Raw genomic sequence first — 13,110 nt, forward strand, 5'->3', positions numbered from 1 at the left:
ACAAATGCCTGGCAATTTAGGTCAACACATTCCTTTTCCTATGGTCTGCTTGTTTTTACACCACATTTTTCCATATTTATCCCTTCCATGATCATATAAGGTTATGTGTTTTGATACCTAAAATTTATACAAATAAATTATTTTGCAATTGCTTGTGTATTGTATGCTTAGTTAGTACACAAATTCATGTTAGTTGTGTGTATAAACGAGCTTCTCTACACATATAATTCAAAATATATGTTGCAAACAATCTAAATAAAAAGCAGGGAAAAGTACAGAGTGACTTAGGGGTCACTCACTGATTCTTATAGAAGATAACCAACTACCCACAGCAAAGGAAATGTATTTGATCATATGCCTCATTAAATTAACCCAGGTAATGCTGAAGCACTTCAGTATCACATGAGAAATTATAAGATGGGGAAAATTTGAATGGATTGTTCACAGATAATGAACTTTCCAAAGAAAAAATATAAAGCTAAGCAAAAATAACTATATATATATAACAAAGGAACTTCCCAGGGGTTTATGTAAGCAATAGTCTTATCAACAGTTTCATGAAATGTCTTGACTTTGCAAGTGCTCTTGAGTGGAAATGTAAATCATATGAAGAGAATTACTTGAGACTGAGAATTAGGGGGAAAAATGTAATAGTACAAAGTGCTCACAGGAGGAAGACATAAAACAGCTACAGGCCAGATGCTCCACAGTGATGATGCCTGACTGGATGGAGTACACACAGATCCATCTTGTATATGTTCCCAAAAACCCACATAGCATATCCTTAAAAATCACTAGTTTAGTGTGCTGCTATAGGATAAAAATGAGATCTCAAATCAAACCTGAATCCCACAGCATTTACAGCAGTTAAAACTTTTTCTCTTCTGAAAATGCAGGTGGAATATTTTTTCCTAATTTTGGGCTGTGTTTTCAGTCACCAATTCTAAGAGACAGTCTAAGAAACACTGGCATTCAGCTGTTTCTCCTACAGAAATGACTTCAGAGAGCAAAATGTCTCTTCCTTTCCCTTCCCCTTGACAAATGACTCTTGTGGAGAATGAACTCTCACTGTGCTCCCTGTGGAGAATGAACTGTGCTCTATGACCCTGTGAGGATCGATCTACATCAGTTTGCAGTTACTGGTGCACACCTTATCAGTAAATGGATATTTCATGCACCTGTCAAAGTTGCAATTTCTGCAGTATTAAGTATTAAATAGTCTGATTTCATGAAGCTCAAACAGGTTTTGTCAAACTGCTTCTGGGTTACTAAACCACTTGTCAAACAATTATGGGCTTGAAATACAGTCAAAGATACTTTCAGGTACGGCTGAACCAGAACTGGAATTGAAATGGTAACACACTTCCTGACTGCTCTCTATAAATACAGGCATTGCTAAAACCATTTATGCTAAAATATAACATCAGCACGCAAAAACAGATATAAAATGTCTGTAAATAAACTTCAGCTGAAAACTGAAAGCAGTATTTGTATCTGCATAACACAGGCTATACAAAGAAACCATGTTCAATCACAAAGCAAGGGACTAGTCTCAGTTCTTTCCAATCCTGGGTTTGTGATCTTCTTAGGTCATTTATTAAAGTGACCCTAGGCAAATGGAAATAGAATTAGGAGCTTAATTCTTTCCTTCCTCACCTCTTCCATGGGCTATCAGTTCAAAAACAATTGTCATTAATTGGGTCTCACTTTGTTTAGCCACCTCCAGTGTCTACTGAAACAGCACACAGGAAAACCATGCCTCAGGACCTCTAAGGCAAGGAGAAAAAAACTCATCTTTAGAGTTCACCTCCTACTCAGGAGAAAGGCAGAAACATCTAAGTAGTTATGCAACCACAGACAGCTGGATTTATCTAAGGAAGCAGAGCGACTGCTTTGAGAACTGGTGTGACTGCAGTCAAGATCCTCCTGTGGAACCAGCTAGACAGCCACAATATCACCACATAGTCCCTGTATAAGCAAAACTGCATGTCAAGGTACGAGATCATAGGAAAATACAGATAGGAATTTAGCCTGCCTAAAACTCCTCCACAAAGTAGAGTCAGTGTGAGGTCAGAATAAGTTACTCAGGTTTTTATTAGTTCCTTACACATCATGGAGGCTTAACATCAAAGTTCAGAATGTCTGTTCAAACAGGAATAATTTTGAGAACAGTGTTTGGAAGCCATTTTGTGTAAGGAAAACAGGTCTGAGGAAGGCAATGTATGCCATAGGGGACTAATGATAACTAGCAATATGAGCTTAATTAGCCACAGCTGAAATAGCATCTCTGGCCAGTACAGTTTCAGCATGTTCTAACAGCATGCTTGCTGTCACACTTGAGTTTAATGACCTCATTAGAGCACACAGAAGCATCAGCCACTGCTTTACCCAACAATTGTAATGAAAACGTCCTATCCCACTGTATTAACAGTGAGATTGTCATTGCAACCTCAACATTTGTCTCTCCTCCCACTGGCACACAACTTCCGTGACTCATAATTACATTAATGCATCACATAACTGCTACAATCTCAACATAAGGGTGTGACAGGCAAAAACTACTCATAATTTAAACCAAATCATAATCAAAGTGGTTTATTGATTTATTAACAGAACACAAATAACTGGCAATCAGTGGGATATATTTCAGGTTCAGTATGGGCAATATGCTGCAAAACAAAATGTTAATGAACACCTGATAAATAAAGAACCGTTCTTCACAATCCCCCAAAGTTCTAATCATGCACACAAAGCTGTGCACCTCTCACAGGTACCCCTGTAGGAGATGTGGTACCGATGGTGTTCCTCCCACAGCAGGAGGAAGCAGCACCCCCCAGCTGTGAGTGCTCCCTGTGCACCCGCCCAGGCCCTGCCCCAGCTGGACAAAGGCTGCTAGCATGTCCACAGGTTTTGCTGCCAAGGGATCAATGTGCAACAAATGGTGTCAACCTACCTTCTCTGTTTTTGACCACTTGCTCCATTCTCACTGTTTTCCCTCCTTTCCAATTTCACTTGTCCCATACATTTCTTTCCAAACTGGCCCTTCCCTCATTTCAGAGCTCACTTGGTAACTCCCTAGCAGTTTGGCATCCCCTTTAACAGGATCATCTGTGGCATAGGCACTCTCAGACAGGTTTGGATGCTTGGACTTGCATTCCTGTCTTAACAGCTGTCGCTGTTCAGGCCCCTTTACCAAGAATGGGTCATGGGAGCACCCTTGCAAACAGAAACACAATATTAGGAATTCTTCAGGAATATTCCTTCAACTTATTCTAAGGTATATTAGATAACAGCACGTGCTTAGACAGGAGATATATCATGTCCAATTCTAAAAGTAATATAATCCCACTGCTGATTACTTGTGCTTAAGTACCACCTCATTCTCCTGCCTTGGTGCTCTGTACTCAAAAGTGAAGTGAAAATTACTTGAAAAGGTGTTCTTTGCACAAAAAAAAAAAAAAAAAAAAAAGTTCTCCTCCTATATAAAAGCAGCTGTCAGTAACCCTACTTTTAAATGAAGTAAGTCCTCCTACTCGCAGCCAAGTGAAGATTTATTGGAAGGCAATTCCCAGGTTATCACCACTTCCCAGCAGTTTGCTCTCCCGTGACGCAGTGCTGCTGTTCTCTTGTTCCTACAGCTCCTTTCCAGGTCACCACAGATGCCAGAGGGCGGGAGAGCACCAGGCCCTCTGTGGCCCTGAAGTGTGCACTGTCCCTTCCAGATCTGTTCTGTGATGGCTCACAACAGAAGGATAAAAGGATCAGGTCAGATTGGATGTCCTGTGTCTGAAACAACTCTAAAGATAGTGATTCATCTTCTACCTCCCAACACTGCAGTTTAATTAGATACATGGAACCACCCCCTTTTTTTTTTTTGTAATGCTTTCAGAGGAATTATCACATTTGAAATCGTTCATTTCACTCTCTGCCCTAGCTTCGGAGCTTTACAGTGACCTTAAAACTCTGTTCTCACTTTGGGCTATTTCAGTCTGTTACTGTTTCTGAATCACTATCAAACCTTTCATGCCAGCAGAACACATTGCTACTGTGCAGCCATTTAAAAAAAAACAGGCATTAAGTGGAATGATAGGAGGACTCCAAGAACATTTTTTCTCCTGAAGTTTACACAATTCCAAACACTGTAGCATTGCACTCTGAAAGGTATATCAGAAAATAAAATAAAGAGGTATGCAAAATAGACAATAAAAAATAAATAGGATAAATAAAGACTTGAAGGTAGATAAGAATAGCAAGACTTGCATAGAAAGAAAGTCCTTTAAAAAAAACCAGCATGGAGTAGTCTGGAGCTTGTAAAAAATTATGATTATGATGTTTTTTTCAAAGTTTTATTAAATATCAGTAGGACAATTAAAGTTACCATTAACTCCCCCTATTACTAGTCCAGCATATGACCGAACTACCTAGCAATGAGGTGACACAAGAATTTCTTTCTGCAGAAACTTACTGGGCTACACTGTCATATTTATGCTATGCTAATACTCAGATCCCACTCCCAGACTGTACCGTAAAATTGTGAAAAAATCAAAAATGGGCTTTACCCCCAAAAGCCAAGAATCCAGTCAGGTGTAACAAAAGCACACTTAAACTAGCAAAAAAGGGGACAAACCCAATTAGTTCATGTTGCCCTAACTCTCTAGCAAGCCCTTTCAAAGAAAGGGATGTGAAAGAGAAGAGTGGGATTGCAGTGACAATTCCTTTGCAGCAAGGGAGAAGTAAGAAAATGATGATGCTTTCACATTATGTCTGCAAACAGAGGCTATTAGGGAAAGATGCAAGACAAGTAACCACTGAACAGGAAATTACAGAAAAGAATAAGGCAGAGTCCATGCAGCTGTTGGAGTTGAAATGGAAATAAACAGATGCTCCTTCATCTAGCAGGTTTGGTGTTATGGTCACAAAAATGGAGAAGATGACACAGGCTGCCATTACCCAACAGCAGCTGACACACAAAGTGGGCCTAAGAAATTGTATTTTAGATTACACTAAGAAAATGTGTAAGAATGAGATATTATGGAGGTAAGGATGTAAAAGTACAATCTCCAAGTTCTGTGGGCTCTACAGATGTTGCACTGCTCAGCAGCATCCCTTTGCTTTCTCCTTCAGCCTCAAGAAGCACAAACACTGGGTAAACCAAAGGCTACAGAACTTCCAGGTCATTTTGCCCTCCTCCAACTCGATGCCCCCTTTGGCATCCTGGCCAAGGTCCATTACTAAGGATTATCAGCGTGCAGTCAATGAGTTTAAATCCATTCAGACACTGACTGATGCAGTCTTTAGTCCTTCACTCCACACCAGTAAATAACAATCCTGTACCAAGGTAGGTAAACAAGGAGTGTTCTCAAAACACACATCTCACCAGTTTTTGCTCCTGATTTGATTTAGCCTCTCAGATCCATTCAGATTCCAGGATGCTGAGATTCAGTCTAGCACACCTAATTTTAGTCTGATAAGGCACCTATTTTAGTCTGATAAGGCACCTGTACTTCAGATTTGAGATTACTTTTGCAGTTGATGGTCTGAAAGCCCCAGGGGAAAAAAAAAAAAGAAAAATATGGTAACAAATTCCTTTAAAAAGTAAAAACATGTTGCTTTCTAACTGAGAAGTATACTTTTCTTAATGCTGAAATTCAGTTTTCTATGTAAGGAATATTTATCAGCAAGGACTCTTCAGACTTCCATCTCATTACATTTTAACAGATATAGTCATGATTTTTTTTTATAGATTATTTTGGAAGTGAAACTGCAGCCAAAGTAAATAAAATATTATTGAAGTACAGTTTACTAATCTAAACGCCAAATAATTTTTGAACTCTGAATGCTGAGTCCCTAAATATTCCATTCAGCTGCCAAAGGTGCAGAACTGTTCCATGGACTGCCAGCACTGTCAGTACTCTAGTTCCCTGTTCTAGTCTTAAACCTAAAGCCAGACATACTTGAGTGAGAACTGAACACCTGGCAGAAATGTGAGTTGCAAATGGCAACAAAAACATCTGGATGCTTCTTATGGGGAAGAAAAATAAAAATAAAAAATTTCCACTGACCATTTTCCACTGCAGCCCAGACTACATCTTACAGTAAGTGCCTTGTGCACTTGTGTCTGCTGAGTTACCTGAATGCCATGCAGACAATACCAGACCACCTTCTTTGAAAGGACAATAAATACAAGTTACTGATGTTACAGGACTCTTACTGTGCATTCGCTCCATAAACGCCTCATCCTTCTTCACTCTTCTGTTCAAAAAAAATATATTTACTGGTGCTTTTTCTTCCCCCTACCTCAGACTATTATTTGGTAGAATGAAAACAATGGTTGGGATGATAATCTTAGCTGGGGATGTCAAGTCTCTGAGTCATGGCAGACATTTGAAAAGCAATGGAGGGAACAGTGCAGAAGTGTGCCTGGCAGAACTATTTCAGCACCTCAATGCTAAGGACCAGCAGCACATTCAGAGGTTGAAATGGAGCAGTTTATCATGGCCAAGATACTTCTCTAACTCCCTCCAATAAAGTTTGGCTTTGTTTTACCTGAATAATTTTAGGTATTAATACTATCCATCACTAAAGAATGTTCCAGTGAGCGTCAATAATTAAAGTGATTAATCATAAAGAGAACAAGTGTTCTGAGCAAAATATCAAATCTAACCCAATAATTTGATTACAGTAGATTGCATAATTCAGATTTAGATAGAAGGGCAGAACATCTTGAATTAAGTACAGTATTACTAACCTATGCTTCCCTCCATATATACAATTGTTCAAAAACTCCAGAAGCCATTTGCATTGCTTCAGTCTGTTATACCTATATGCCATCAAAAATATGGTAACCTAAAAAGAAAGACCAACTACATTTTTTTGTTCTTTCTATACCTGAGTATGATCCAGGATTTGAATCCAATCACCAGCACTAAACTCAGTTACACAATTCTTAAATGCCCTCTCTTTCTCAGATTTCAGAGTCAGCTACTGAGAGTTACCCACTTTGACAAACAGAAAAAAATAGACTGATTAAAGTTTATTTTCAGTCCCTAAGTCAGCGTCACAGATGCTTCTGACATTCCTCAGGGCCAGAACCACCCCAAAAGCACAAACCTACATTTGTTCCTGAGAGTGGCTCACAGTTTTCTTTAACACAGACACCTAACAAGGAACACCTGGCCTGAGCACAGTGACCCAGTACAATGGTTCATAGCCAGCACCTCCAAGCAGTGACTCAGTGTCTACTCTGCTTGAAGAAAAAAGTTTCCCAAGTGTTTTGAGTTACTTATCAAAATACTGGATTCAGCTAACTAAAACCCCCTTTCTGCCAAATTTTATACACTTAGAGCTTTTCAGAGGGATCAAGCATCATACTGTCAGACATGTAAAAAACACATTTTACATTGCAAAGAGTTTCTATTACTCGGGAGCACAGAATTAAGCATCTGTATAAATTGCATGACTATAGTCACAGTAATGAGTTTGTTTTCTATTAACTCTGCTCAACTGCTCACCAGGTTGCTCGTTTCCCAGTCAGCTATTACCTGTCTGAAGTGCATTTCCATGGTAGAAAAAGAGCAAAAGCTTCTCCTGCTACTTAGCTCCTCAAGTATGAAAACACATGTTAAATTAATCAATTCAGGTGGAAAAATTAATGAGGCTGCTAGAAGATAGAGTAGAAACACCATTAATTTCCCAGCCAGTGTAGGATTCATAGGCTCCAGAAAGGGACTGCAGTCAGCCTAACTGCTTTGCTTTCATAACTAAACACTGTAACATACAGCCTTCATCCCACCTCATCTGGTAAGATGAAAGACACCCAGGCAGAGAAAGGAAACAATGTTTTCCTACAAGAGAGAGCCCCTTTAACTGGAGCAGCAGTGAGAAAGAATAGTGGCCAGCACATAACAAATACTCTAAAGAAAGATCCTGGACTTTTTCTTAATTAGACTTTCAGAGAGCTCTGACTTCAGAACAAAGCATGGTAAAACTGGTAAGCCCATGGATGCAGAATAATTCACTATTTTATTTATTTCCCATATCAGTTAAAGCAAAGAGCAAGTTACCTTTGAACTCTTGCCACATAGGTGCATCTGTTTTGCTTCAGCTAACAAGGCTTTCTGAGAAGCACATTGTAAATGCTGAGTGCAGCAAGCTGTGAAAAAGGGTAAGCATCATACTCCAGTGATCCCAGCATTTTACAGAGCCTGGGACTCTACACTGCCGCTCTCTAAGGAAACAGCAATCACCGAGGCTGTGCTAAAGAAGCAAGGAAAGATGTAATGACTGCAACAGCAGAGACAATCTGAGTCCTGCACTGAGCTACCTGTTGGTTACCTGAGGAAATCTTTACGTTACAGAATGGAGCTCAGGGCTGGATTGTCAGCAGGGCACATTGCAACATGATGCACTCCAGGCTGCCATACTTGAGCTGATCCTGCATGTCCAGCTTTTAACCAGCTTACCTTCCACACTGAAACCCAGCTGAATGGAAAATACAAGGTTCTCTCTTCAATAAACATAATGAATCCATGCAAGCCCCTTATTAAATATATGGTGTTTAAACCACATTTAGGAAATAAATTCTTGTTTATCACTTAGCTCCTGATCCAGTAAAATCTAAATCTGAATCTAAAAACTGACCAGTGTTAAGATTAAGCACGACTTAATTCTAGGAAACAACTGCTACAACTGAAAAGTTTAGGTGAAGAGTTAATCTAGGAAAGGAAATCAGGACAGGCAGCAAAAACGGCAGTAATGTCACTGTTTACTAAAACTGTTTATTGGAAGTGTTTAGTAGAACATTAGATGATTAGTATGACAGTCTAGATTAAAGTAACCCTTTAAGGGCAAATTTAAAAACATGATTTGCTTAGTTCCAGTGCATTCAATCAAATCACCATATTGGTATTTTGTGCTTCATCAGTCAAGCATGGAATTAAAACACTCTTAAGAGTGTCTCTCACTTTCAGGCATTACCTGCAAATCTCAACCATGGGAATAGTTCAACTTCTCTGTGTTTTTTATTTACAGGGCCTGCACCACCTGCTACGTCCAACAGCAATTAAGCTGTTCCCAACTAAGCAGACGCAGAAATGGACGGAACGCTGAGCCCGCCCGCCCCTGGCGTTTCCGAGGAGCTGGCACTGCCCAGGTGTGCCCGGGTGTGCCCAGGGCAGCAGACGAGGCTGTGCAGCCCGGCCCGCTCACTGACCCCACTGACACCGGGGCAGTGCGGCCGCTACCTGTGCTAAAACGCCCTCTCCTCACGCCTCGGGCCCTACAGAAAAGCACTCCTGAGGCAGCCCCGGGGGCAGGGAGCCGCTCGTGGGGCGAGGCGGCTGCGGAGCGCAGTCCAGAGCCTCTCCCGGCCGTGGCACAGCCCTTTGTTGTGGGCCGCGGCGGCGCGCTCGCCGTGAGGGTGGGCGTGGGCGGGGGGCGGTCGCGCCGCCGCCGAGGCCGAGGCCGCCGCCCGCCGGCACCTGCCTCCCCCCGGGGCGGGACTTGGCTCCCGGGGCCGAGAGGCTCCCCCCGAGCCGCCGGGGACCGCGGGGACAGCCCCGCCGCGCCTTTGTGCGGGGCCAGCCCACCCCGCGCCGCCGCCGGCGCGCCGGGTTGTGCCCGCCACACGCCCGGGCGGGTCCGGCCGCTCCTCGGGCAGCGCGGCGGGGCTCCCCTCTCTCCCGGCCGGCCCCTGCCTCCCGCTCCGGGCAGCATGGTGGACCTGGACAGCGAGGTGCCGCCGCTGCCGCCGCGGTACCGCTTTCGGGACTTGCTGCTGGGCGACCAGGGCTGGCAGAGCGACGACAGGTGAGCGCGGGGCGCCGTGTCCCGGCGGGGTCGCGGGGCCGGGCGGCGCTCCCCGAGCGCACCTCCGCCCGCGGGAGCGCAGCCCCGGGGGAAACTTTGCCGGGGCTGGGGTGCGAGGGCCGCCGGGGGCTGCGGTGCCGCGCCCCGCCCGCAGCCGGGGCGAGCCGGGCCGGAGCCCCTGGGCGAGCGCGGGGCGTCCCGCGGGCTCCGGAGCGCTCCCGCAGCGGCGCAGCCTCGCCCTGCCCGCGGCACGGCCGGACAGGTGAGAGATCGCCTCCCTGCGATAACCTTCACCGAGGGAGCGTCCCGAACAAAACGTGCGTTCCCGTTTGTTCAAAGGCTACTTGCAGTGTCCTTTCGCTGTCCAGGCTTCTTTCACATGCAGTTTCTTTCCGTGCTGGGATCCTAAGCATGCACGCAACTACCGTGATTTTATTCCTTTATGAATTCTTTCAAGTCTGTCAGCATCTTTAATCGCACACGACAGAAAAAGATTTGTTCGTTTCAAGTCAAATGATGTCCTTAAGAAACACAAAAGAACCCTTTACATTAAAAGAAACAAGCAAACCAGGAATGTGTGTTCAGTTTCAAAACGTTGAATCGACAGCGTTCGTGAACAGCACCAGCATCATTCCACTCTGCTGGACCATACAGCCTTGTGTCTCAATAGACGATTGCATGATCCCATCTTGCAAAATTATGTGTCACATCCACTTTGTCCTAACACTCTCTTGTAGTCAAATGTCAGAAAAGCAAAATCAGCAACATATTGGATGGATTTAAATTCAGTAGTTTTGCATTGTCAGTGTATGTCTTTAACTTGGCAGTCAGAAACTTTGATTTTAATGCTGTTCTACCTTGTTCAGATTTTCACTACTTTCCTAAGAAAATATGAATTCTTATTGATTGATAACCACAAAATCATACAAATGTGTAATTAAATATTACCTTTGTTTAGGAGACTGTGCTCTGCATTGAAGCAGTTAAACAAATGGTGTTTATTCAGACAGTTATGAAATGGTTAATGACGTCTTAATATTGTCACAAAAAATGAATGCTGTTGGTTGAAAATGACAACACTGTAGCTACATAGTGGAGAGTTAAATAGTATGTTTCTCAAAGCATGGTTTCACTGTTTCAAAAATGTTAAGTACATTGTAATGTAGTAATTGCTTCTGATTCTTTGAGATTTTAGAAAATGTAATCTTTGCATCTTACACCTGCATCTTATTTCCTACTGGGATGGGAAAAAACTCCACCAGCTTTGTTATTTTAACAGCTTTATTTATTTGTTTTGGGTTTTGATGGCTAAAATCTACAAATATGCTTTGTATACCTTTTTGCATCACTCTGGGGCTTAACACTTTTTCCACCTCTAGTTTAAACTTCTGTCGAGCACTTCCCTGATGCCAGTTGTTTGACTTGCACTTCATGAAGTTACCTTCTACGGAGGAAGCACAATCTGGTCTCAAATGGCAAATAGTGTAACTGCACAACCCAGAGCATCCTTCTAGCTATTGTCTATTTCAGGTCTGTGTGCACTGAACAAAATCAGAGTAAACAATCCTTAAAACAATGTTGATAGCAGAATTATAGTACAACAGCCTTTCAGAGCAGCTTACCATTTGAAAACTGCAGCAAGGAACCGGTGAAAAATTGGTATTCAGTTTTAATTATTTCATAGTATTCCAACAAGCATTACAAGAAAGATCTCTGGCACAATCTGAAATATAAAAGTGTAAATAGGCTTTCTAGATCTTTATGCACTGTCCTGTGCTGAGGCTGGGCACAGCTGCACAGTGGTAGGAAGGTGTGCAGGGGATTCCCCACAATGCAAACAAGGTTGTGTTTCATGTGAGGCTGTGATAGCAGCACTCTCTCCTCCAGCTCTGCCAGTTACCATAGCAGTATTTTTGGATACCAGCTTTCCAGTAACTGAACGAGGGCCATTCTTACAAAGATCTTGAGTATTATCTGTTGTTTGTCTGTCCAGATTCTTACTTTCCTGAACTGGAGGCTATCACGTGTAATACTGAAATATTAATTCCTTCCTACGTTGCTAAAATATTGCCACTATCCATTATAGCAAAAGCATGCATGCTCTGCCTAGAAATACTGTTAAGTGGAATATTAAGAATATTAGACATACTTCCAGGAAATATTGAATGAGAAAGACTGTAGACCTATGGGGACCCTGAGATTAGCTTATTAGTTTGCAATGATTGGTGTTACACAAGTACACATATTTTTTGTCTGCATTGTTGTCTCGTCTTTGCACTCTTAGGTAAATGATTCTTGATTGGTTTTGGTGAAGCACATCCTTTGTATTCTGTTGTAAGCAGTGTGCAGTACAGATACTGTTGGAGGTGTTGGTAGCAACCCCTTCAGCTGAATGGATGTTAACTATGAATGGAATATCTGAATCCTGAAACATAGTTAAAGTGGCCTTTTGGGATGGTTCCACATGATCAAGATTTTTAGTTGGCTGAGATGCTGCAAATATTTTTGTCTGTATTTCCAGTTCACTGCAACTTTTTAATTCCACTTGCTCTTAACTTGGGCAGTGTGATGTATGCTAAGGGTTTCCATCTGTGTGATCTGTGAACTTCAGCTCTGTTACCAGCCAAACTCTGTGTCTTGTCTTAGTTCCATTCTCTTTTTGATCTTCCCAGTCTGTTCATCCTTGGAGGGGATCTCTTCTTCTTCCCTTAGGCCCTTTTTGGAAAAATGATGGCTTTTTTCTGATAGAGTCCATCTCCTGGTTCTCAGATACTTCTTGTTTTTTTAGAGTGGAGGAGAGATGGAATTATTCCTCTCACCTGCCACAACCCACCCAGGATTCGGTGTCGCCAACTCAGTTTTAATAGCATAGTTTGCCTTATATGTCATATTGTAGTATTTAATAATAAATATGATTGAAGTTCTGTGACCTCTCCTCTTTTTGTTGAAAGCTGTGTTTCTGACACAGTCATAGTTCAATTTTGAAACCTTAATGGTTATGTTTCTTTAGGGCAAGAGTTTGATCATCTATTTATTTTAAATGTTCCTGTTAATTTATAAAATACACATGTGCTAAAAATGCTTAGCTGATTGTAAGAGAACTGTCATTCAGGAGTTTTGTTCTTAGATCTCCACCTGTTTGAGGACAGATTTCTAATATTTTTTTTCCTTTGGGGACTTCTCCTATAGTGGAGCCTTACTCAGACTTTTCTTTTTTTTAAATCTAGTTCATGATCCATTCTTAACCTGTATTTCTTCAATACAGTAACATCCATCTCACTGCTCTTGCATTTCTGTCCCCTC

At 42.1% G+C, this 13,110-nt stretch overlaps 1 protein-coding gene across 4 annotated transcripts in view; it reads left to right on the forward strand.

The window, feature by feature from the left end:
* The first annotated feature begins 9,697 nt into the window (after positions 1 to 9,697).
* The window catches only part of KCNT2 (potassium sodium-activated channel subfamily T member 2), a 115,337-nt gene continuing 111,924 nt past the window's right edge, over positions 9,698 to 13,110 (forward strand). For all 4 annotated transcript variants that reach the window (XM_033067737.1, XM_033067738.1, XM_033067740.1 and 1 more), the window contains exon 1: positions 9,698 to 9,807. In XM_033067737.1, the coding sequence (XP_032923628.1) occupies positions 9,713 to 9,807 (95 nt within the window). In that variant the 5' untranslated portion in view covers positions 9,698 to 9,712. The remainder of the gene's footprint in view (positions 9,808 to 13,110) is intronic.

The sequence above is a fragment of the Catharus ustulatus genome, chromosome 9 (genome assembly GCF_009819885.2).
Source record: "Catharus ustulatus isolate bCatUst1 chromosome 9, bCatUst1.pri.v2, whole genome shotgun sequence".
Taxonomy (NCBI): Eukaryota; Metazoa; Chordata; class Aves; order Passeriformes; family Turdidae; genus Catharus; species Catharus ustulatus.